This window comes from Acomys russatus, chromosome 15, assembly GCF_903995435.1.
Source record: "Acomys russatus chromosome 15, mAcoRus1.1, whole genome shotgun sequence".
NCBI classification, from domain to species: Eukaryota; Metazoa; Chordata; class Mammalia; order Rodentia; family Muridae; genus Acomys; species Acomys russatus.
In genome coordinates, this window is record NC_067151.1 from 30,087,142 (window position 1) to 30,114,139 (window position 26,998).

Genomic DNA, 26,998 nt, shown 5'->3' on the forward strand with positions numbered 1-26,998 from the left:
TAGCCAGAGGGAGCTCCTTCTGGGTAGAATCCGGAACTGAAGGCCAGCAAAGCTGAGGCAACAAGAGTTTGCTGTAGGCTCTGAAGCTGGAGTTTTGATGCAGGTTGCAGAGGGACCCTGAGGGTGGGTGTACTTTTGCATTCTTTGTGGAGAGTGTGGCCAGGTAAGCAAGCCCAGGCCAAAGGGGAACCCTATCAAGAGCTCACATTTGGGTATTGGAAAAGTGTGAGTGCCCTCTCTAATGGCTAGAGTTGAACACCGGTGGAAAAGCCAGCAGGTGAAGTCACTGAAGCCAATGAGTCAAAATAGGCGTTGAACACAAGTGGGTTGCTTGTGCCACAGAAGGTTAAGGGTGAGGGAGTTCTCAGTGTTGTCGACCCTGCCTCTATCCAATGCCTATCCCTGGGTGATGGGTGACTTCAGTGAAGTTTACAATACTCTGAAACTGTAAGAAGTTACCAGCATCATTAGCTTGGTTGGGACACCCACCAAGAGATGCAGAGAGATTACTAGACCCTAAGTGGGCGCTTGCAAGCCAAATAAACAAACTACAGTAGGGCCTGTTTTATTTCATTATCCTGAATTATGTCAACCACTAGTAAAAATGCTACATTTCATTGAGTGTGTGAGTAGGCGAAATGAACTCACTGGCTTAGCACACGGCGTTTAAGTAAATAGCTGTCAGAGGTAACTTGGGGGCATTTTATAGGAGATAAAGATATGGAAAAGCTTGAGCTAGTTTGGCATAGCTTGTACAGAGATAGGTATGGAGAGAGTTAGTCCTTAACACTTTGGAAACACTAAAGGAAGCTTGAAGTTTCTTAACTGCACATTGTAGAGCTTCTGTAGGCATATATAAATAAGCGAGGCATCCTTAACTCCCACTGTTTCCTATTCTGTTTTACCAGGGGCCACCATCATTACCACAAAGAATGAGAGGTTGATACATTGTAAGACTGAAGATTGGTAACAGTGCTTAGCTGCGTCCTCCTTGAAGAACTGTGGATTCCCTGGGAGTGTCTAGTGACCACCCGCCTTCATTTCCACCTTCAGGACAATCAGGTTGAGTCCTCATTGCATCGCCTGGTGAAAGATGGCATCCAGCCTGACTTGTACTGGAGTAATCTGGGCTTTGCTCTCCTTCCTTTGTGCTGCCACCTCTTGTGTGGGCTTCTTCATGCCTTACTGGCTCTGGGGATCTCAGCTGGGCAAACCCGTGTCCTTTGGCACTTTCCGGAGGTGCTCCTATCCAGTGCATGATGAGAGTCGGCAGATGATGGTGATGGTGGAAGAATGTGGGCGCTATGCCTCCTTCCAGGGCATCCCCAGCACAGAGTGGAGGATCTGTACCATAGTGACAGGCCTGGGCTGTGGCCTGCTCCTCCTTGTAGCTCTCACTGCCCTTATGGGTTGCTGTGTGTCCGATCTCATCTCCAGGACAGTAGGAAGAGTGGCTGGAGGAATACAGTTTCTTGGGGGTAAGTAACTTTGCTAAACTTGGGTTGTTTCCATAGAATCCTAAAGCTGTATTGAAAATTCTGTTTCAGTTGTCCATTGGTGCATTTGTAATTGACATTTGGAATACAAGGAGAAATAGATAGAATATACCCAGCAAAGTCCAAGATTTTTTACAGTGTCAGGGTTCTTCATGCTGGTTCATCCTTGGATATATACATCCTTGGCCTGCTGTGTGTGACCTATGTGAGACAAGCATGTATGGGATGTTTGCAATCTATGGACTAGGCAGCTAGTTTGTATTTTGTAGTACCTTGCTCTTTTGCCCAACAGTAGACCCATGGATTGTCTTTGTCTTGCTAGACACTTGAGGTCTTTAGGAGGCCAAGAGTTCATAGAAAAATGCAAAAGATGTTTGATTCAATGTTGCGATCAGGATAAGCCTGTAAGATCCTGGAGGATATAACAGTGACCCTTCCTAGCTTTACACTACTTTTCCAACTAAGGTTTAGATGAGTACTTTCATCTTGGCAACTATGTTTTTCGCTGGGTTACAAATATAACTCTAGGCTGATTATGGTGTGAGATCTTAAACTTCTCTGGGCACTTTTTCTGCAGAGGAAAGAAAAGAATACAGTGTTTAAAGAGTGATGTGTGCTGTCCCAAGTGGACTGGAGAGCCTCAGTAACACCAGGCCGGGTCTGATCTCCACTTGCTTTTCCAGCAAGTATAGCTTCGATATCTCTGCTCATATGGTTCTAATTACACTTTATATATTTTCCACTGGGATTTTTTTTAAACCTCCATCCTTCCAGCTGACTGGCTGAACTTGTCTGATTTATAATATGCCCTGGTGAAATATGACAACCTGCCTAGATTGTACAGACTGAAGGGAAACAGGAAGCTTGGGGAACCTGCAAAAATTGCATGTGTAACTTCATAACAAAGGGAGAGTCTATGATCCTCCCACTTGATATTTTTCTTATAGCCTTCCATGAGGAACCCAGAAGCGAAGGCCATTAAAATGGCCATTGTGAAGTGTCTGGTACAGATTAGAAAACTCCAGTGCCTTATTTCAGATTATTTATCATAAAACTTTTGTAAAAAAAAAAAAAAAAAAAAGCATGCTGAAAATGGGTGTAGCAAAGCAGCTTTGGGTTTCCACGCAAGACTTAGATTTATGTGCAGTCCTTTGTCTTCTTATCTGGAATTAGTTTTACTGGGGTTTTGCATCTTAGACAGTGCCTGGGGGGTAAGGGGGTGCGGTGCTTTGGGGGCCTGAAAGTCTCTTCAGCCTGCTTCTAGGTTCAGCACGGCTTTAATACATATATTTACAGAGAAATGTAGTAAAACTCTTAGGAAAGATGAATGTCACAGAGTGGAAATGTAAGCATGGTGTTTGCAAACTTGTTGATGCCCAGACTTTTAGAGCAGAACCAGTGCTGGGACTATTGAGATGGATCTTTTTCTTTAAGACTAAACTGAGCTTGGTGTTGTTTTCCTTGGCTCAGGAAAAGTGCTTAGGCAGTTCCATTTTTTCCTCTTATGGTAAATATTACTTTCCATTGTTTTTCATTTTAAAGCAGAGACTGCTATTATTTCTGGCAGAATAGGAAAATGCTTACAAAGAGAAATCAGCTTTTATTGATTATCTTTAAACGTGTAATGAAGGAAAGCAACAGGAAGCGAATCTGAGACCCAGGAGATTTCCCCTTCCTCTCTAAGCTATGTGTAGATTTTTATGAAATATATCGAACTAAATCTTCTCTTTATAGAATACCCAAGGGGACACACCCTTGAGAAAGGTATATGTATACATTACATATAGATATAAACAAAAAAGCATAAGTATATATACACATGAACATATTAAAATATATGTACACACACACACATGTCTCCATGCTTTTCTTTGTATATGTGCTTTACAACCAGTTGCTTGGTAAGAGTTACTGACCTTGAGTGTCAATAGACATCATTGATATGGTTGGCCCTTCCTCTCTCCCTCCCTTGCTCTTTCCCTCCCTCTCTGCCTCCTTCCCTGCCTCCCTCCCTCCCTCCCTTCCTCCCTTCCTGGTTCTTTCTGGTGTGCACCACTGTCTCTGTGTAGTTTGTGTACATCTGTAGGTGCATGCAAGGGCCAGAGACGGATGTCACGTGTCTTGCTTTATCCATCTCAACCTTACTCCCTTGACAGTCTCTCACTGAGTCTGGCTAGACCAGCAGCCCATTAGCCCAGCAGTGTGGGGGTTTTGCTTACAGTTACAACAAAACCTGGCGTGTCACATGTGTGCTGGGGACTTGAACCCAGGCTGTCATGCTTATGCAGTAAGTGATCTTATCTGTCTCACTAATCTCCAACAGTTGGCATTATCTTATTTCCTATACATGTTTCTTAGGTCATGCAGAAATAATTCTATTAAAAGCTAAGAGAGTTATTAAAAATTCTACATCTTAAGTGCCCATTACCACAGATAATAGTGAATTTAGAGGTGAAAAAATAACTTGGGACATGGAGAAAGATTTTGACACTGTCAACAGTCATCAACAGTTAATAGGAGAACAAATGACAAAACAAAATGCCTTGGGAAGATTTTCTCTAATTATTCACGATATAGTTGGGCTTTTCTTAATTCACAAAAGTTGTGTTGTCTGTAGTTTTCTTTCATTTGATTCTTCACATAGTGGGTGAGCATTTTTGAAAGACCAGAAGATGCCAAATCAGCAAGTTCTGAGAGTCTGGAGGTTACTGTCAGGCTGCAAGAGCATTTAGGCGGCTCTGCCGGGAGGCAGACTCTCTTACTAAAAATGAATCGCCCAGAAGGGTTATGTTTAGCTAAAGTGAGGGTTGTTCCAAAAACAACAGGAAGCAGAGGAATGGCAAGATACAGAGGCATCCTGCTTTCCCTCGCCTGCTGGGTCTGGAGTCTGCCCATATGGTGTGACATCGGGCAGTGTCACCTCTGCAGGATTTTGGAACATTGGTAAAGGACAGAGTGTCAACCTTGAATTTGAGTATCTTGCGATGGCTGATCAAAGGTTAAAATGTCTCCTTTCAGCCAGTAGAGCAACATCAGATGGGACTTCTGTATGAAAACCTTCTGTCTTAGGAATATTTCAAGAGTCCAGTGTACACCCCTGTCCCCAAGGTAACTTGTAGGTGAACTTTACTGCTGTTGTCTTTATTAGAAGGCATGGGTATGCTATAAGTTAAAAATAGTGAGCTTTGGATTTTTACTCTTTCTTGAGTTTTTAAAAGGCCTTTAGAAAGGCTTTGAAAATATGTATAATAAAAAATTAGCATGTATGGGTTATTCTTAGGGTGCTCTTAAAAAATAGATGTCTGACTTCTGTCTTTCTTTGTACAATATAAAATTATGTTCTTTTAAACACTATAGCCATTAAAGAGGAGAGGGACAGGGACAGGGACAGAGAGAGAGAGAGAGAGAGAGAGAGAGAGAGAGAGAGAGAGAGAGAGAGAGAGAGAGAGAGAGAGATTTTTCAGTCAGTCAGTCTATACCTTATGCCTTCTGGGGCACACTGATGCTGGGTAAGTGCTCTATCACTAAACTACAACCCCAGCTCCATGTCTTTAATTGGATAGCAAGTGTGCACACACACACACACACTCACACACACACAGTCTCTCTCATATACACTCTTACATATTCACACACACTCTCTCATCAGTCATATACTATACACACACACACACACACACACACACACACACACACATTCTCTCCCTCCCTCCCTCACTCTATATCTCTCAATCACAAACACACATGCATGCACAACACACACACACACACACACACACACACACACACACACACACACACACACGAGTTTATAGGGGTCCTGATATTTGCATTCCTGACAGGTTTCTAGGTGATAACACTGTGCTACTTCAGAGGGCCATTAAAAATGCTGCTCTATGAAAAACATTCATATGTTACAATGGTAAATAATTGGCTTTCAGGGATTAAAGCCAGTTGTGCTGTGACCACATGTAAGCTTCCCCAATCCAGCTAGAATAGGTCCCCTCCTTTTCTGGTTGCTATTTGTTGGGCACATCTTGGTTCTATTGCCCTTGTTCTTGTCACCTTTTTCTGGAATTATCTTTAAATATATGATATGCATTTCATAATATGTTTATAATATCCATCTTACATAAAGCTTCCCTTCATTTGTCATTCTCCTATACCGGAAACAAGATTTTATAGGGGGAGAACTAAAAACAAGCCCATATTTTAGACTCTCTAGTTGTCATGTAATGGGTCTGGGTCTCCAGCAAGGAAGTGTTCACTGGGATGTGTCCAGGCAGCCCCTGGCTAACCTGTACTACCATGTCCACCTTTGTAATGGTTAGGTCCGGAGGGCATGAGAGGAACCAGCTCTGATTGGTGAACAGCTTCCTGGTCTTCAACACATGCGCAGAAGCCTTGCATCACAACCGCGTGTACTGATGCTACACAGGGATAAGACTGAGCTGGAGATGCAGACTCTGCTATGGTGGGAGCAGGCAGACACACTGTGTGATGTGATACTGACAGTGTGTGCCAGAGCCTGCCTGCTCCAAGGTCTAGGTTTCTATATGCAGGAATGATGACACATTAGCTATCCGTTCATAAAACACCTGACACCTATGTTTATGTATTTATACCTAGCGATGTCTTTGAATGGCGTCTTTCATGTAGCCATTGATGGCAGGCTTATTTTCCACCTGAAGAGCTTTTCTGAGCTTTGATCAAGGACTTTTCCCATTGTTTTGTTACTTTCCTATGAAGCTTCCAAGCCTCTCATGTAGGGACTCAATGTAGCTTTTTTTTTTTTTTTTTTTTTTTTTTTTTTAGTTCAGTGAGAGGCTTAGATATACTACCAGTGAGCTTCCCCCTGTGGCGCATCCAGAGCTCTGTGCCAGAGAGAGTTCAGCATGGCAAGGCCAAGCCAGTTAGGGCAGGTTACCAAGCTTCCCCCAGGATGACAGGCCTGATTGGCGCACAGAACCCTTGGACAACAAGCCAGTGCTGCTGCGCACTGGAACCCACATGCTCCACTCTGTATACGTCACGCTGTGTGGGTCTCAGTGTAGATTATACAGGTGTCAATCTTAGATGAAGCCATCAGACTTGTTATTTGGGGAGAATAAGATTTGAGGAGGAGATCATTAGAATCAGTGCTGTAGAGACAGACCTGTTACTCTGCAGAGCGCCCTCTTCTGTGTACTATCCTGCTTGCCTTAGGCAGGCGTTACCTTAATGCATGCAACTATGTAGCAAAGGAGAACCAACTGTTATTTCAATGCTAAACTTTGAGAAAGATCATATTTCGAGAGCTGCGCTTGAGTCCTTCACCTTGAGATCACGTGATGCAACCTCATATTCTGGTGGTGTCCTTAGGCTCCTAGTTTCTTGTCTGGGGAATTGTGCTCATCTGCACCCCAACCCTATGCCCAGTCTGAGTAACCGGTGTTGCTTTTTCTTTCTAACATTGCTGCTCTGAAATAATAATAACTACAATAATTCTTAAGAAGAATACGGGGTTATCCATGGCACAGGGCTGGCCATGTCAGCGGCCTCACAGCCATTCTCTCTTCGATTGCTGAGATGTCTGACCTGCCTCAGTTCCTCTGTAGTTTCTCAGAGTAGAGAGGCATGTGCTTTTTCACCTATTCCCCTGTTGCCACCAGCTAATCTATCCATAGCTAGAGACTACAGAGGCTGGAGTCAATAATGGGTTGGTTAGTCTCACACGTATATGGGCTGGTTTGTCACAGAGGGAACCCACTGAGGAATGTGGATTAATAGCCACTTGCTAGAAAGAGCTCAGGAAAGACAATTGAGGCCCTTACATTGTTTCTGTATGGAATCAGAAGATGCACAAAGTTCACACACTACATGGTGGTATCACTATCTCCCATCGGGACTTGAACCTTCCAACGTAGCCAGGGTGGCTCTATAAGTGTGTGTTAAAATCAGAAAAACAACTACAGCGGTCCACAATGTTCACTCCTGATGCCTTTAGGAGTGACTTTGTTGCTCTTCAAGTCTCCTCCTAAGATGGGTTCAGGAACATTTATTTCTGTGTGTACTGAGATGTGCTAACAGGAATAATCTCATTAGCAGGGACAAGAAGAGCTCAAAGTGGCTAGTTATGAAAATGATCAGATTCCATGACAACAGATCTTTACAGAGCCTTTGGTGTGCTGAGGCATACAGGCAGTCTTCAGGAGAACAGACTGGACTATTGTGTGTCCCTCTAGCTCTTCTGGGTTCAACATCATGAAGAAATCTGTGGTACAATTTTCATTTCACCATAATTAGGCAAGTAACTCACTGTTTTTATGGATGAGAACACCAAAAGAGTAATAACAAAGATATTCCTATTTTTAAAAATTGATTAAGCAACAAGTGCTATCACTATCCGATTAAAGTGTTAATTAAATGCTCCCTTCTGGACCTGGAAAGATGGTTCACGAGTTAAGAGCATCTGATAGTCTTGCAGAAGACCCAAGTTTGGTTCTCAGCCTCAGCACTGGGCAGGTTACAACCACCTGTAATTCCAGCTCCTGAAGAGCTAGTTCTCCCTCCTGCCTCTGAGGACAGCACACACATGTGCATATACATGCAGATGAACACATGTACACATAAAGAGAAATCTTTTTACAAGCTGTCTCATGTTTTATTTTGAAGATAGAGTTCCTGAGCATGATGAGCAGTGAATCTCTTAACGCAGGTGAACACTGAAGACTTGTTTGTTTTATGGTATATGTACCAGCGCTTTGTCTGTGTCTATGTGGTATTTGTGTGTGTGCGTGCACGAGTGCATGGGGGGGTGGAGAGAGAGAGAGAGAGAGAGAGAGAGAGAGAGAGAGAGAGAGAGAGAGAGGAGAGAGAGAGAGAGGGGGAGAGAGAGAGAATCGAGAGATAGCAGAGAGCGCGGCTCGCGAGAGCGCGCGATAGCTGACTTGCCAGCGAGAGTGCAGAGATAGATCACGCGCGAGAGACGAGAGGGAAGCGACGCGAGGCGACGCGACGTAGATAGCGAAGCAAGGAGATAGCGAGAGGGAGAGCGAGAGCGAGCGAGAGAGGAGATAGGAGAGCTCGGGTCGAGATCGAATGCGCGAGCTGCGGCTCGCTCGCGCAGCTCTCGGCGCTAAGCGATATAGGAAGAGAGCTCGACGGCGCAGCAGCGATAGAGAGAGACTGCGCGCGCGCGCTCGCGCTCTTCGCTAGCTCGGCGCGGCCCTACCCAGTATGCATCTTCCGCGCAAGTTTTTTTTGGTGTTTTGCCTGTGCGCCATATATGTGCAGTGATTTCAGATGCTGTAAAATGCATCAGATCCTCTGGAACTGGAGGTTGCAGAGGGTTGAGAGCTGCCACGAGCCAATCCTGGTCCTTGGTAAGAGCAACAAATGCTCTTAACCTCTTGTTCATCTCTCCTGCCTCTAGGTGAATATTTTCTCTGTTGGACTCAGCTTATGAATCTGGCAGAAACCTAGGAGCTGTATTATGCAGCAATTTTTCACAAATATACATGGCAAATATAATAGTGCTCTGTTTTTGAGGCAGATGCCTTTCTGACTGAGCCATTACCCTAGTCCCTTATTTTTAATGTAGCTGTCTGTCTGTCCGTCTCTCTGCATTTGATTAGGAGGATATAACTGTTTCCGTTTTGCACTCTATCCTCAAAGTTACAGTCAATCTGAGGAAAAAAAAAAGACATTATACTTCTGACTGGAAAAAATTAAATTGCAAATGTCATTCTCACATAGAGTCCTAGGAAGGGAAAGAACAGAGTCAAATGTTAAAATAAGACCTTATTTCTGGAGTCCAGCAAAACGCCTGAGAGAGCTGTGATAATAATTTGCTCTCTGTTCCATACTCAATATAATATGGGCTTTTTTGGGAAGGTTTTTTCCAGAATGGCATATGCTAGCCTTGTGTTGAATGTTGATGTTAGCATCTGTTGTCAAGATGTCCAAACTCTAGTATCAGAAACTGTGCAAACAACTGTGATGAAGGGCTAAGAAGCTTCTATTATATCTCCCTAAGACTCTTTGCATGAATACCTATGCAAAGGTCTGTATGCATAGATATGACAAAAAGGTCAACGCATGGTGTGCTTACCCAAACTTAGCTTTAGACTCTGAATCCTTTATTTTAAATACTCAGTATTACTATGGGGCAGTTGGGGGGCAGGGTGCAGGCAAGAGTATATACCTTAGGAGCTCTGGAATGATTTTCTGCTGGTCACATTCTCACTTTGTGAAGTGTTCTACAGAATCCTCGTGGCCATTGAGTTTCCATCCTCTCTGTGGCTTTGGAAGAGGGTTGTCTGTGTCTTCCCCTCCCTGCCCTCAAATCCTCCAGTCAGACCTCTCACTGGATTATGGGACTCTGTACTGCTGATTCTGAGCTGGAGCCTGCAAAGTGTATGGGACAAAGAGGAAGGTTGGGGGAGGGATAGAGGGGAAGAGAGAGAGAGAGAGAGGAGAGTGTGGGGGGATGCTGGCAACTGGTTGTCATTGTTAGGTAAAGCAGCAATGGTCACTCAGGTTTCAAGTCTAAGTGACACCTGGAAGGATACTGTCATTCAAATGGAGGAAGATATCTACAGATTTGGACAGCAAGACAGTCATCTCAGCTCTGGACATTTCGTCCTTCAAATTCTCATAGCATTTCAAGGCCTAAGGTCAAACAGGAAGTTGCCAGCAGTGAACACAGAGCCCATAAGAATGATTAAGGCTAGAAAAGAAAGAATTATAAAAACGGCTTTGAAACTTCATGTAAGAAGATATTTCTTCATATACTCTCAAAAAGGCAGAGCTTTCCCATTCCATGCTCTCTCTTACCGTGTGGCTGTGCTGGCTGAAAGGCAAGCTGGCTAGCTGCCCCTGACTTCATGGTGGATGTTAAGCTTCCCCCTGGAGAAGGCCAGCTGCTTGGCAGTTATTATGTGGTAGTTCAGGAGAGCAGGGAGTCTTCACTGGGCAGGAGGAGTTTTTACTCTCTGGAGTAAAGTGAAATGGAAATCAAGGTGGGATAAAATCCTTTTGCATAATGTTCATTAACAAAAGACCTCTGTGGGGAAGACAGCATCTAGACATGTCCAAGTACTGAACAAAAGGCAGAAAGGTGAAAGGTGAGCACCTTAACTTTTTGTAGGCTTTTTTTTTTTTTTTTTTTTTTTTTTTCGGTCTCATGCATAAAGATGGTGTTCTATTTTGATCCCCTGGTGGAAAAAAGCCAGTTCATTCATCTCATCTCCACCGGTGGCCATCCTGATTATAGCCTCTTGTAGGAGCCATTTAAAATTCAATTTGGCTGCCCAAGGCCTCAGTGCACAGTGGGTTTCATTAAATGACACAGCAGTGACTTCTTCTTCCCCGTGCGTGGTACCTTTTGATTCGCATCTGGCTTCGCTGTAATTTCAGGCAATTGTGCTCTGGGTGCAGTGGCCTCGCCATAGAAGTGTTCCAGTCGACTTAGGGAAGAACCTGAGATCTGAATCTGAGGCAGTCGACATTGCACAAAAGAAATGTCTACCTTTCTCTGCACTTTTGCTGCTGAGCTTCCTAGGTGTGTGTGGTGTTTGGCGGGTTGTTTTTGCAGCATCACCGACAGCCTATGTGCAGTCTGATGCTTACTCCATGTGAGGTATTCCAGGATTTCCTCGGAGGTGGATTCTAAAATGAAGTCTCCTTGATCTACTAAGTAAAATGAAATAATAGTATTTTTTCTTGGAGTAGCAGTCCATAAGGAACTGATCATTGTCCAGGGCTTCCTGTGGAAACTAAGTAGCTAGGATGCAGTCATCCACCTGGTGTCTCTACCCCCACCTCAGATTGTTCAGTTAGTACTTAAGAAATGCTAAGTCATTAGATTTTTTGTGTGTGTGACTTTTAAGTATATTTACCATCAGGCCTGATAAAATAGGCTCCTGATAAACTATGTCTATTACTGATAGTCCATTAAAAAATGCTCACTGTCTCCTGCTGTGAGCTACTGCATTTCTGTTAGAGGGAAAGCAGCAGCAGCAGCTAAGAGCACTCCACAGAGGAAGAACAAGGCAAGGCTCCACAGCACTGAGAAGAGGGGAGGGAGGGAGGGGAAAAGAATGAAAGAAAGAAGGGAGGAAAACAGACTGTATTTTCATCTGTTGTTGGTTGAAGACTGCTGCACACTGTAGCTCTCCTGTTGGTTTGTGAAGTATTAGTACTTTTCTCAAGTGATTTATTTTTTAATTAAAGATATAAAAGCTCCTCTCTCTCTCTCTCTCTCTCTCTCTCTCTCTCTCTCTCTCTCTCTCTCTCTCTGTGTATTGGCTATCATTTTTTGATCACTGTCTACCATATTTGTTCAGGTAGGTCTCTCAATGAACTGGGGCTTATCTTTTTTCCTGGTCTAGCCAGCCAACCTGCTCTGATTCCCTGCCCCTGCCTTCCACATACCAGGATTATATGGGTTCACCATAGCCATTTGACTGTTATGTGGGTCCACAGGCTTGTGTGTCAAGCACAAGTCTGAAAATCCATCCCTTAACTCAGTGTTCTTGCCCTCTACTGACAACCATCTAGGATGCCCTGTGGGTGTCTGTAGATGTTTTCATTGTCCACACAACTGTGTTGTGCTCTGTTTTACATCTGCACAATGTTGTCCATGTTCACTCATGGCCATGCTTTCCTGTCTTATCTGTTTCATCTGAGAGATACTGCTTGCTCCTGGATGGTAGAACTCAGGGCTTTGTACCTCTGAGCCACACCCTTAGCAAGATACATTTCCTTTCACTTCCCATCTCTTTTCAAGCACACCCCCACCCCAAGTTGCAAGCAACTTGTTTGCATTCTTGAGGAATTCATAATCACCATGCCACACTTTTAGCATGGCAAGTAGAGCTTGCACTGAACTGTTTCCCACATGTTTTCTCACTTCATTTTGAGCTGCTCCAGGGACTTTGTGCTTGCAACTGTGATGTGCAGAATAGAAGAAGCCTGTGCAATTCAGGGTCTCATCCTGAGGAGTTTGTAAACTCACTGCTGTGACTGATAGACTCTTTCCTGCAAGAACCCGCTACCGTTCTTCTGCAAACTGAAAGCTTCAGCGCGGTTATAGAGTTGGACTGTCACTGTCTTCACAGAGTGATGCTTGTAATGGTATTCGCAGGTGTGGATTGCAGTGATGTGAAGATTAGAGCTCAACTCAGGGAGTTTGAAAGCTTTCATTTCTGATCCTTGGGGGAACTGAAAAATAAAGACATTATATATTTTTTTCTTTAAAAACTGTAAGAAGCACAGTGTAAGAGAAAGATAAAATTACTTTGAGATTGACCTCAGAGAAGGGTCATGGGAATTCTCTGTAAAAATGAGTCATTTTAAGACCAGAGAATGGATCCTGGATACGACATTTTGTCTTAAATATACTTGGAGGCAGTTACTTCATGTGATATGCAAATTATATACAACTAAATTATGCTGCCCTCTTCATGGCTTCAGTGCTCATTTACTGATAAAGCCATGTTGTATTAGACATTGTCCCTAGTGTTGTGGTTCAGTTAAGACTCTGGTGGTCCAGAGTCAGCCTTCTGCCTGGGCCACCTCTGTGTTTGTTTTATCTCTTTTTGTCTCTCCTCATGTCTTTGAGAGAATAATCTTGGCAGACTGTGAACCTTTCTCAGTTGCCCCATAAGACAAAGCCATCCTGTGATGTGTCCAGGGCCCTATTGGTGATGGCTGCAGCCGTGGCCGCCTTGTACCTGCCACTTTGGCTAAGTTGAATCCTACGGTTTCCTGTGCCTTCAGTCAGAGCCCTATCTCCATAATTTAGAAAGCACTGGTCCGTCCCTTTTCCTTTCCTCAGAGAGCCAGCTCTGCTCATCTTTCATGATCCCCTGTGAGAGCTGACTTTTCACAGCATCACCCCTGCACAACTGCTATGGAGCCCCACTGCCAGACCTCCCATGGTGTCTATCAGCAGCTTTCGCTGGTGGAGTTGGTGAGAGCTCTGTGCCCCAAGTATGACTGTCACATGATCCTGCTGCAATCTCAGCAACAGTTTTCTAGACATTGGATTGCTGCCTCTCATACAACTATTCAGGAAAACTTTCCATCCAGGTTTCATTGGAATAGGATACAAATTCAGAGGTGATGACACGCTCGGCCCATGTTCTCTGTATTGCACTGTTGAGTTCCCTCCTTTCTCTATGCTTTTGTGTCTAACACCCTGGTACATCATTGCACCAGACAGAGTCTATGGCATTTTCTCTCTTGCTCTCCATTGGCTAAATGATGAAAATAAAGACATGTTTAGGCAAGATTTTCTGATCCACACTCAATATTGGAAGGTGATCTTTTTTCTATTGTCATTTTGTATGCATTCCTACCAACAGCCCCCATGACGTAGTCAATGGTGTAATTGTTCCTTTGGAACAGTCCAGAGCTATTGCTCGTGATGACCTTATCCAGGCTATCTAACAGGGAAGATGCTTTGCCCTATTCTAAAATGATTGACTCAGACATTGACTTCATACAAAAACCAACTTGGTTATTCCTTCTCTGAAAGGGAAAGAGGAAAGATTGCCAGCGTGTGTATTTCAGAAGTCTTCTCTTTACTTGGCCTTCATGGATGCATATTTTCCATCAGGCTGCCAAAGAGTTCTTACCTCTGTGGTACCCAGCATTTCTATGTGAAAATATTAGCCAATCCAAGAGTTAGTGCTGGGTTGTGGAAGTGTCCCGTGAGCTCATCAATTGATCCTGATCTTCCTAAATGCCTGTGGGTTCCCTGAACCTGACATATGGTGTGACACAGCTGACTTCCTCCAAGCAAACTGAAGTGGTAAATCTTGGAAGTATTTACCACTGGCAAATACCTCAGTTGCTGCATTTTAAATTGGGATCACCTTTGGAGGGTGACTAAAACACATATTGATGAATTGATTGATTTTGAGGCAGGGTCTCACTATGTAGTCTTGACTGGTCTGGAATTTGATATGTAGACTAGGCAGGTCACAAACTCACAGAGATCCACCTGCCTCTGCCTCCAGAATGCTGAGAGTAAAAGCATGTGCCACTGCACCTGGCTAACCAAAAGGCATTTCACGGAAGAACTTGTAGCTCATTGCGTTGCTTGGGAGCTTCTGTGTGGGAAACAGATGGGAACCTGAGTGCGGGTGCCTTGCACATCCACTCACTCTTTCACTTGCTTTGTGAAGCACTTCACTTTCCTGTCTCCAATACGAACATTTCCAAGTTTACAAGGAGGTTCCCTGAAACCCTCAAGTGTTTCCTGCTTCCGTTTTGCTTGAGGTAGCTTGCTGTATCTCTGTGGATGGGGGCGTAGGGAACAGCAGGCAATTGGATGGGTCACGAGGGCAGCTAAATGGTGTACTTTTGCCAGCTTAGGAAATCATCTTTCCTAACGGCTCTGTGTCCCCTTTGTTCAAGTTTTACAGGTCCTCTTAGTATTTAAATATCATCATTTTTCCTTTTTTTCTTTTGTCTGTTGACTCTGGCTTATGATTATGTCCTGTCAAACTGAATTTCCTTGTACCTGAGGCACGTCTAGCTTACTGAGATTTCGTTACTGATTGATTGACGCCCCTGAGCACCCTGGATGCTGTGGTAACAGGAGGAGTTTGAGGTTAGCCTTGGCCACACAAGCTTACAGCCACCTGTGTGATGTAAAGGACAAGAGAAAAAATTACCTTCATTCTATTAGTTAAACCATAAGAGCGACAAAATAGTGACTTTTGTATCTTTAACATGGGACAGGTGACACAAGTTGCAGACAGTCAAAACGAATACAGAGGCCTCCAAGTTAAAGGGCAACAGAAGAAACTACAAAACTAAAAGTGAGCCTGAGCGTCTCCGCAGGTTGGACACCATTCCATTGTTCTGTAATGTAGAAAGGAGACAGGGGTTCAAATTAGCAGTGTGTGTGTGTGTGTGTGTGTGTGTGTGTGTGTGTGTGTGTGTGTGTGTCTGGTGTGTCTGGAAGTATATGAAGAGGCCAGAGGAAGCCTTTGGGTACCCCACTCTATAGATGTCCATTCTATTGATTGGAGCTAAGTCTGCAGCGAGGAGGCCTGTGAGATCCTCCTTTTCTGTCTGCTCCCCGTGGTGCTGGATTTCAGGCAGCACCTTTCTAGCTTTTCCGGTGGTTGCTGGGCATCAGAGCTTAGGTCCTGAGTTTGCGCATCAAGCGCTCTTTTACCTGCTCTGTCTCACTAACCTTACTGTGTCTCTGACATGAGGATGCGTCATCATTCCTTTCCTTACTGCATAGGCAGCCATAAGAAAGCCTCCTGCATAGTCTTCTTCTGAAACAGGGAGAATGGGTGCTCATGCTCCGGCCTGCCATGGCACAAATCAGAACTATTGCCCAATTTGCTCTTTTTGATGTGTGCCTTGTGTCAGTAAGCACAGCATCTAAAGCCGCCTAACCAATGTAAGCAGCCTGCTCTCGTCTGCAGCCCAGGGATTTTTTTTTAAAAACAAACTTTTGCTGTACTGCATGGGTAAGTCATCACCTGAGCCCTGGTCTACACGAACTCTGGTAAAATGCTTAGAAATCAGAGCAGTGCGGAGTGAGCTGAGTTTTGGAAATTTAAGAATACATCTAAAATGAGATAGTCAGTGTCTCTGGTCCCAAGACCAGGAAAGAGAGCTTCCTGTTGAGGAAATCCCCAGTGGGAGGTTTAGTTTTCACAAGAAATTGCATTGTAATAAAGCAGGAAGGGAGATGTCTCTTTCAGGACTCCTCTTGAAATAGAAAGTAAGTGTTGGCCACTCTGATCTCCACAGACGTGGGGTAAATAGGCTTGTTCATGTGCCTGTCACACTGATGATCTTTTGGCCTCTGGATGTCAATGTCAAAATCAGTTAACTGTTTTAGTTTGCTTTCCATTGCTGTGATAAAACATCATGGCTCAAAAGCAACTCGGGGAGGAAATATTTTATTTGGCTAATATGTTCCAATCATAGTCCCTCATGAAAGGAAGTTAGAGCAAGAACCTGGAGACTGGAATTAAAGCAGAAATCATGGACATAGGTTGCTGATTGGCTTGCTCCTTATTGCTTGCTTAACATGCTTCCTGAAACCACCCAGGGCCATTTGCCCAGAGATGGCACCGCCCACAATGGGCTGGACCCTCATCAACCATTAATTTAAAAAATGCTCCACAGACTTGCCTACAGCCCAATCTGATGAAGGCATTTTTTTTTTTCAACTGAGCTTCTTTCTTCCCATATAACACTAGCTTGTGTCGAGTACAAAACAAAAAAGCTAGGCATCATGGGAAGCAAACATCCTGCCCCAGGCTGCCCACAAATGATGCATGTCAACGGAAGGGAACCTGCCTCACAGAAGCGGTCCACCCCCACCTGGTCCATCATCCTTCCATCTAGGCATTTGGACTTTCTAAAGAGTAGGTTGTTACCAGTTTCTCACTGCTTCTTGTCTTTGAGTCAGCTGCTCTCCTCATGTCCCTTGCTTCTAAGAGGTAGGTCTTTTGGAACTCAAATGAAAGTAAATACAAACCTGGACACTTGGACATTTTCATTCCTGGTTGGTCATACAAACTTAGCAGTGAGTCAGGAAGATGCTTGACTAAAGTTGTAACCTCTCAGGCTAGAGACAACATAGTCTAAAAAGACACCCATGCCCTTCCCTCAGTCCATCAGACTATTTTAGTAATGGATTCAAAGGATAACAATTTCCCCGACATATTATAATGAGGAAAGAGAAAAAACAAAACAAAACAAAACAAAAACTTTAGGTACAAGCCAGAGGAGACATTTGCTTTCCAGGAAAAGTTTCTATATAACTTTGATAAACAACCAGGTCTCTGTGCAAGGCAGAGCAGTACTGAGAGGTCAGTGACAGACTCCCTGACCTTCACATGACCTCTTGTGCCTTATCTAACCTGTAATTCCCAAAAAGACTGACTTGGGTTGAGTCACTGAATCCTTTTATTTGGTGTCTTCTTCCCATCGTGGCCATATTGTCAACTATTTTTCCCTTTAATTTTCTGCTGCCTGTGGTCACAGATCAAGTATAGGCCTAGAAACATCTATGGTTTATAGAAGAAATAGAAGAATATCTCAAACTTCACTTCTTATATTTTATACATTTTCCCTATGAAGTTTCAAAATGACTAACTCTTAGACTGCAAGATTATTTCCAATCTTTCTTTTTGGTGTAAAATACAACAAAGATATACTGCCATTTTATTTAAACAACAAGTATTTTGTGAATCATATAAAACAAGAGCTTATCAAGTTTTTAATTTTCAGGCGCAGAAATTTTGCCATCACTACTCTGGTTGCTTTTCCTTAGATGGTGTGCTGGTGAATTTTAACTATCAATTTGACAAATCTAGAATCACCCTGAAGAGAGTCATGTGAAGGATCATCTAGATCAAGTTAGTCTGTCAGGGGTTATCTTGATTATTAACTGGTATAGAAGGAGCTAGCCCACTGTGGGTGGCTACAGCAAGGCTAGAACTGTATAAAGTGAAACAAGCCCATTGATGTGATGTGATTATCCTCTTCAGCGATTTCCCTAAAAGACAGACTGTAAACAAGAATTGTAGGGAAACATAAACTCTTTCCTCCCCCAGATTGTTTTTGTTTGGCTTGGTTTAGTTTTGGTTTTGGTCAGGATGTTCTATTGCAGCAATAGAATTCAAACTAGAACAGATGGAGGTATTAACTCATAAATATTATTCTATTTTGATGATTATTGGCCCCTTAAAATGATTTTATTTGTTCTATATTTTAATTAAGACTCTCAAAGTATATTCTAATTTTAGAAGAAAACTCAATATAAAATATTTTGAGGGTGGGGGCCATTGAGACAAGGTCTCTCTGTGTAGCCTTGGCTGTCCTAGAACTCACTATTTAGACCAGGATGACCTCAAACTCAAGAGATCTGACTGCCTCGCTTTCTGAGCGCTGAGATTAAAGGTATATGTTACCGTCCCCACTCTGTAGACAATTATTTTTAAGAATCTAAATTAAAAATGCATTCTTATATTATCTAGGACCTTTTTACACATTCTTATATTTAAATTATAAAATAATTTATTTGTCCAATTTTATATCCTTAGTGTTTAAACAAGAATGAGCCTCTGTTTCCTATTTTTATCTGTACTAATTAGGAAGAATCATAGTTAACTTTTTGGAAATTATATATTTTTATATATTTTTATAAAATTTCAAATAAGAGTATTATATATAGTTTTTATTAAATTTAAAAGACTGATACAATGCATTTAGTTTTAGACCTGTTTTTTAAAAAATATGTTTAGACATTTGTGGTCATTGGACCAGTACATTGTCTCACCTTTAACACTATTTATTACTTCCTGTGAACTATGATCCTCTTGCCCAGTGTCTCTTGCCCTTAATGCTTAAATATTATGTGCCTGACATGGGAGGAAGAGACGCTAATAGCCACTGATGAAGTCCCCAGAAATCCTACTGTACTGGAGAAAGATGACTTTCCCACCAAATGTTGATGGTTCAGGCATCAGGCTCAGCCAAGTTGTGGCTATTTGTGAGAGGGCCAAGGCCAGCATATTGGGAAGATCCCAGGAAACAGGATAAGACAGGCAAGTGGGAAGAGTGGAGGAGCCAGCCAGCCAGCGCATTTTAGATGTAACACCAGTAAGTTGCCAATCCTGCTTTGTACAGAAAACTGGGTAGTGGTGTGCTTTGCTAAAACGGAGACAATACTCTGAAAATGTAGAAGTGGCACACACAGTATATTGTTTACTAAGTACATAAAGGCTGAACCTCAGATCAGGGCTTTCTCTTGCAGATATCTATAGAAGAAGCCTAACTGGGCTTTGCATTGGTTCATGTGCACCTATTTCCCTGGTCTATGAGGTCTCATAGACTTGGCTTTGTAAGTGGAGTCCATAATATGTGCATGTGTACACACACACTTAAAAATATGTAGTACTGCCCTCTGAGCCCTACATGAGTTACTACAGGTGCTCTATATCTTACATACTGTATATGAGTTTGGTTGTTCTGTATCTAATTTTAGATATCTTTTTGGTACTTTTGTGTGTAGGGCACAGGCTAAGCTCCAGGCCTTTCCCATGCTAGGATACCTTATTCCCCTCTTGTCTTTCCTCCCTGGTTTAATATTTGCATTTACATATGCAAGTAACTGGGATCATTTGCTCAAAAGCTCCCTGTAGTTGAGTGATGGAGAGGGTGATGGAGAGGGTGATGGGGAGGGCAATGGGGAGGGTGATGGGGAGGGTGATGGGGAGGGTGTTGGGGAGGGTGATGGGGAGTGTGATGGAGAGCGTGATTGAGAGGGGGTTGAGGAGAGTGATGGAGAGGATGGTAAGAATGAAGTAATTTTGTTGCTCTAGAGCAGACAATGTTATTTCCATTAAGAGTCTGTCACTAAACAGTACCTGGCACTTTGTTCTATGTTTACTGATACCTGCTAAGCTCTTTGTCATGAATTCATTGCTAATAGCTCTCTTTGTACATGTTAACTCCCAATCAGTACTTTAACTACCATTCAAACAGGTTTACAAAGGCATCTGCTGGTTAATATTTTGTAGTATAGAGAAGAAGCATAATTCTGCTGTTTGGCAATTTTGTCCATCTCTCTGTAGACACTAAACCTCTGTCCATGCTAGGAAGTGGGCTGAGGGCTACGTTACTTTAGATGACTAAGGAAGGACACATGGATTTTGCTCTTATTCAGTTTCCATTTCTTATTTAGTTATTTAAAGTAACAGTAGAAATCAAGATAGAAAATGATTCTAGACCCCAAGGAAAGTGATTAGCTACTCACATCTCAGAAGGATGAATGAAGAGTGTGGTGGCTCAGTAGAAAACCATTTGTGTGTTAGCCTTCTAACATACCTGCCTTTGGGGACGAGGGGTCACTTGTCTGCTGCTGGGCAGTGAAGCAGGCCCTTCCCTTGGAGGTAGTGCCTGCCTCCCGCTAAACTGGACACAGCCTGGAGCTCCTGAGATGGGTGGCAGCAAGATATTTTGACTTTTGTCATGCAGAAGGAATGTGAAATACAAACAGGGTGAGAAACACTCCTGTAGTACTTTCCACATTGAATTGCTAGGATGAAACACAAACAGGGTCGAGGGAAAGATGACCAGATGAAGAATGCAGCTTTTTCACGTCCTTGTGCTTGGGTTAGGTTTGTGTGTGAGTGTAATGGGCACTTGGAAGCTGCTTCTGATAAAAAGTACTGACTCCTCAGTAGGGCCCACAAAGGAGCCAATGCAGCTGGAAGCCTGGACTCTGCCTTCATGTAATGTAACGATGACTGTGGACAGACTTGCTTGGTTTTGTGTATGCATGGTAGTCCCTAAGGAGTATCTGTCTGCCTGAACTAAGTCAACCCCTTCTGAGGCTGGAGACACAAAGAGAAGTCGGTGTGTGTGTGTGTGTGTGTGTGTGTGTGTGTGTGTGTGTGTTATTGAGGCTGTTTAATCAAGAACTCTTGCCCTAAATCTCTGGTTAGTTATATTAATTCTCTATCTGTCTCTCTATACACAGAAAAATATATAGAGAGAGCCACACAGAGCACTTTGTTCTATGTACCTAGTTTTATATCTTTTTATAGATTGAAATTGAAATCATCCCATAGCAGAAGCATGGCCATTGTTCTGAGTAAAGCAGGTGCTTGTGCCCACACAGTTCTACTCAACCCTCACATTCCTCTGAAGGATGTGTTTCTCCCCAAGTTTATACTATACACCCTCCTTTCCGGTTGTAACAGGCTATTGCAGCTTTTCATAAAGCATTTGATAAAGGTAGGTAGTATTTCCCATTCCCTGCTGTTGCAAACTATGAAAATATATGCCATGCCACCCATTTTAAGAAACAAATTCTATACATCACACTGTCACACTGGTTTCATATATAAAATTTATCACGCTTTGACTTTTATGACACGTAACATTGGCAAAAACAGAAGAAAAAAAAGTTCTATCAGTCAAGCAACTGGGATCATTTGCTCAAATTCTTCCTGTAGTTAAGAGTGATTGGGAGCGTGGTGGGGAGGGTGATGGAGGGAGTGATGGGGAGCCTGACGGGGAGGGTGATGGAGGGGGTGATGGAGAGGGTGATGGAGGGGTGATGGGGAAAGTGATGGGGAGGGTGATGAAGGGGGTGATGGGGAGGGTGATGGGGAGGGTAATGGAGGGGGTGATGGGCAGGGTGATGGGGAAGGTGATGGAGGGGGTGATGGAGAGGGTGATAGAGGGGGTGATGGGGAGAGTGATGGAGGGGGTGATGGGCAGGGTGATGCGGAGGGTGATGGAGAGGGTGATGGGGAGGGTGATGGGGAGGGTGATGGAGAAGATGGTAAGAATGAAGTAGTTTTGTTGCTCTAGAGCAGACAATGTCATTTCCATTAAGAGTCTGTCACTAAACAGTACCTGGGGCTTCATGGGCCACATTGTCTCTGTGGAAGGTGTTCTCCTCTATGGGAAAGAGTCTGTAGACAGTTTGTGGACAAGTGAATGTTGTGTCTAATAAATCCTTATTTTAAAAAACAGGCAACAGGTAAAATTTGGTTTCTGTTGTGTAATTTGTTGACTCCTTTCAGCAAACCCAGCCTGGAAGCCTGTTTTTGTCTTATTAGAGACTTTGTATGTTGTATTTTTTACGTTTTAAAGTTTTGTCAGAAGAAGACAGTGGAAGGAAGGGGGAGTATGATAGAGGAGGGGAGAGGAAGGGGGGGTAAGAGGACAGCAGAAGAGGGGATGAAGAAATAAATAGACCTTATGTGGTCTATAAAACCTAAAATACTTATATTGAATTTTGAGGAATATTATTGTGGCTTTCTAAAAGATTGCTTATATCTTCATTAATAATCCCAAGTTATGGTTGGAATTTGGGATCTTTATTTATTTTGCTCTACTTCAATTTCAATAATAGGGAATAAGAGAATATATTAGAGAAAATACAGTCTTGAAAGTTTTGGTGAAATATTGGATTTCAGAGAGAGATAAACTGATAGTTTTCTTTGGTCACTTTTTTATAATTTAAGATTTTTTATAGGGCATTTAAAGATTTATTTTTATCTTATGTGTATGGATGTTTTATCTGCATGTATGTATTCACCAACAAGTGGAGTACCTGTGGAGGCCAGAAGAGGGCATCAGATCCCCGGCGCTGGAGTTACAGATGGTTGTGAGCCACCAAGTGGGTGCTGGGAACTGAACTCTGGTCCTGTGGAAGAGTAGCCAGTGCTTTGAACCACTGAGCCATCTCACCAGCCTGTTTATAGGACATTTAAAAACTGTATGTCTTATCTTGAAAAGCCCGTCTCTAAGGGAGATTGTTTAAAAACATTCCATTTTAGTTCTGGGTTGAAGATCGGAGCCTCCTAGCCTGTGTACAGTACACCAAGGCTGTCTCAATACTGTTCTTCATGTGATGCCTAAAGCAACACCAGTTAACATGTGCTCATTCACGGGTACTATGTGGAAAGCACCAAATAAGGGTTTAACCAGCATCTCCTCAGTATATTAAAAGACAGTTGTGGTTGTAAACCCATTTTTTTTTTTTTCATAACAAGTTCAAACTAACAGCCAGGAGCAGTCCCACCCAGCTCCCTTCACCTCTCCTCCCAGGAACCCTTGTCTACTGTCACCTCAACCTCAGTAACCTGAAGGTGACCTACGGCACCAACCACACATTCCGCACTCCACCATAACCTGTATCTGCTGTATAAAGACCTGGTAATGTTTCAAAAACGATGCTTGGAGTTTCAGAAAGTAGAAAAACCCTGGCTACAAAGAAAATAAAAAGGCTAGGAAATTAGCGGTGTTAGGCTCCTCTGTGCTCCCGTATGGCTAGATACCATATCCTCCCTCTCACACATGAGGTGAGAGTTCCGTTTGAAGGCTCACTCCTGTTCCTTCAGCCTTCCCATCACGGACAAACACCACAGGCATGGTCCTTCTCACTAAAGAGGAGCAGCTTGTCATAAAGTGTTGTCTCTCAAGTTCCCAGGAGTCATCTCTGCCTTTGTTTGCATTTGTCTTTCAGCTGTACCTTGGGGCGTCATTGGTAAGGAAGTGAGTTAAAATAGAAACAAAATGGCCCCGTTGTTTTTCTGTTCATCTGGTGCCTTTTATTTCTCAGCTACTTTTCTCACCATGTTGTTGTTCTTCTTATGATTTCCCCCAGCTACTTGGCTCATCAGAGGGACAGAGGGTGGGACCCATTCCCCCCCCCCCCCCCCGCCCCAGCTCAGGGTGGTAGCCAAGGCTGTGAGTCAATGCCCTGGAATCTGTGAGCTTCAGAGGGATGGCTCTCATGCCAGCAATTCCTAAAATTTCAAAAGGATGGCTTCCAGCTTCATAGGCTTGAAGCCACTCTACCAGGAGTTTACAGTCGGACTAAATTTCATGGGGAACGTACTTTTCTAATAAGCAAATGTTCCTTCTGAAAGTACCCAGCAGTGAGGGCTAACTCCCCCCACCCCCCTAACCCCCTGTCCCCCACCCCCACCCCGGCCTCCCACACGGTTCCCTGCACACTGCTAGTCTCCTTTCTGCTGTGTTTCTCTCATGGCTTCCTCCTCATTCAGTGGCTTGCTTTCTGCCCTGTGGCAGTTTGCCAGCATTCCATCTTATTTTAACAACCACCTAAATATAAAAACCTCAGCACCAAAATTGTAGCTGAAGCTTGGTTTTGCAGTAACAACTGTATTGTCATGTGTAGCCCGCAGTGAGCTTGAACACAGTTAAATGCTAACCTTTCTCTTTTGTCTGTAGTGCTTAGAATTGGTATTCTCTCTGATATGCACTGGGCTTTTGATATTATAATGCAATTTTAACCTCTTTCCCAACACCTCCCAGTTTATCTTCCTTTTTCCTATGAGATGAGCTGGGTAGCAAGCTCATTGGGAGACAGTTTGACTTGATTCTAAGCAAATGGGTTATATCCTCGCAGCCCTTTGCTGAGGATGTAACCCATGGCCTGGGCCTGTTTGGTAAGTGCTCCCCCACTGAGTTCCACAGCACTGACCATTTTGTGAATGCTCTTGGAATGTAGGAAAGGCGCATTGGCTTTAGGAATGCCACTCATCTGACATGGTCTCTCCATATGAGCTCAAAATGCATTTTGCTTGTCATGGAAGGATGTTTGCCTCACAATATCAAGATATAATAAGGAATACAGACAGGCCTTATGGACCCGTGTCCTGGGAGATTTTTACATTTTCTTTCACACTAGTATACTGCCTCATCTCCCAGATGAGAGTTAGGTGGTTCCTGGAGATGAGAGAAGCGTTCTTGACACTTTATGAACAGAAAGGAGCTCTGTTTCAGCATGCACACTTACCCTCCCACCAGTGTTTCCATGTCCTCATGTCCAAACTCAACTCATATACAGACAGCTTGATGCTTCCAATTTGCATAACCTTGCACTGTGTCACATCACTATACAGGTTAGGGGACTTTGGCAACAGGGGTTCCTTGTGATGTACGGTTCACCCAGAGTACATGTGATGTCTTATGAACAGATTAAAAGACCATTCTTTCTTGGATTGCATGAGCCTTGCATGGATGTGCACAGCTATGGAGGTGTTTGCTGTTCCTGATGGGTTTGGTGAAGTGTCTGATATTCATATTTTCCATTACTGCTTGCATTGGGAAGGAATTTGAGAGGCCATTGCATTCAGGCATGGCAATGTTCATCCCATTTTGTTAAATGCTCCTCACTGAGCACTCAATATCGGCTACGGCGTTGGCTGTTACACACAGACTACACTAACTAGAAGGAGGAACTAGCCTTGGAAATGTGCATGCTCATCTGGCCAAATCTGTCACAGAAAAGCCATCTCTCCAGAGCAAACCGGTTCACAAACTCCTAGGTTCAGTGGCTGGTGGTGGTGGGAACCCTCCACTAGAGTGATAGCGGCAGCTTCCATGTACCTGGTGTTTACCATGGGCCCGGCATGATATCAGTGTAACTTGAATTTTTGGGTAAAAGCCAGGATTCCAAGAGCTAGGCTGGTGCGTTTTAGCAGCAGTCTCTACATACCTTTTGTGCTAGGAGTCTTACACACACGTTGCAGGATTTTGACTGCCTTTGGGGAACATATGACAAGTATCTATCTGCTCCTTCGTTCATATGACAGAGGGTCCTGAGAATGTGATCTGCTAACCTCCTCTAACAGGAAAAGCAGAGGTTCTGGAAAGAAAAGGATCACGCCAGACCTCATTCTTAACTTTGTTCTCAGTTCCCTGAGAGAGCCTCAGTATTTTATGACCTCGGATTATTAATATAATCCACCACCCTGGCAGGAATAATAAAATACCGAGATGTGATAGCCGATTCATAAAGATCTGATGAGGAGCAAAAGCTCCTGATCACTCCATAAAATGCTGTTCCCAGGGCAGCAGGAATCATGGTCCAAGCCCCATGGCTGCACCTACCTGCCTGTTTTATCCTCATTAGCCAGGAAGACATTAAACGATGCCACAGTGATGCTCTGGACAGTGACTCTATACTGCTGACGTGCAAGCTTTGTCTTCTTATCTCCTTCTCTAACGTCTAATTTTGACCCGTGTAATCAACCCCCTGGACTCATCCGTTGTAGTCAACTAAGAATGTATTGCTTTGCTGGATAATTCTCATTCATATTCTCTCTCTCTCTCTCTCTCTCTCTCTCTCTCTCTCTCTCTCTCTCTCTCTCTCTCTCTCTCTCTGCGTGTGTGTGTGTCTTCCATATTGACGTATGCCTTTTATGACTCATAATAAGGAACTTTAAAAAATTACTCTCACCCCCATTGTGGTCATTATCAGTCATCAGTCACCCTTCTGTGTAAGATACTTTTTTTCCTTGAATACCCTCTATTTCCCCTCTGTGTGGAATTTATTCTCCCCTTGGTGCGTGGGGACAAATTACGTTCATAACAGTCATTAATGGTAATGGGAAGAGTGTATAAATCTTTGATGCATTGAAAACTAAACGGTGCCCTGGTGGGTCTTTTTCTCTATCTTTCCTTACCAGATCTAGTTTGGCAGCACAGACAGCAGGTTGTGTAAAGTATATTTACTCATATTTCTCTCCTTATTGCGGGTACATAACACACACACACACACACACACACACGCACGCACGCACGCACGCACGGGTATAGTACTTCCTTCCGTGTGTGAAGATTGCCCTTATTGCTTGGTATCCCCTTGAGAGTGAGAACTGATTTAGCTTATTCTGCTCCCATTGTTTAATACTGAACACAACATTGTGCTAATAATGGGAGCCCAATAAGGTTTTATGAACACAAGAATGAAAGAGTCTATGGACATTAGAGCGACTGACTGCTCACCCTCCCCGGGAGTAACCCTAATGCTAAGGTAAATACTGTAAGAGCAAATGCATAGGTGTGCATTATACTGCATGGGGACCCTGTGGGCAAATGACAAGGAACCAACCACTGACTGAGTTTTATGGAACTTCCCTCCAGTCTTCAGCCTCGGTTTTCTCATCTGTGACAGAGATGTTGGTTCTTGGCTCGAAGGA

The 26,998-nt window shown here is 43.4% G+C and overlaps 1 protein-coding gene across 1 annotated transcript in view; it reads left to right on the forward strand.

Annotated features, from left to right (window-relative positions):
* Nucleotides 1-900: 900 nt before the first annotated feature.
* The window catches only part of Lhfpl6 (LHFPL tetraspan subfamily member 6), a 192,962-nt gene continuing 166,864 nt past the window's right edge, over nucleotides 901-26,998 (forward strand). Inside the window, exon 1 of the mRNA XM_051157129.1 lies at nucleotides 901-1,478. Within this exon, the coding sequence (XP_051013086.1) occupies nucleotides 1,094-1,478 (385 nt within the window). The 5' untranslated portion in view covers nucleotides 901-1,093. The remainder of the gene's footprint in view (nucleotides 1,479-26,998) is intronic.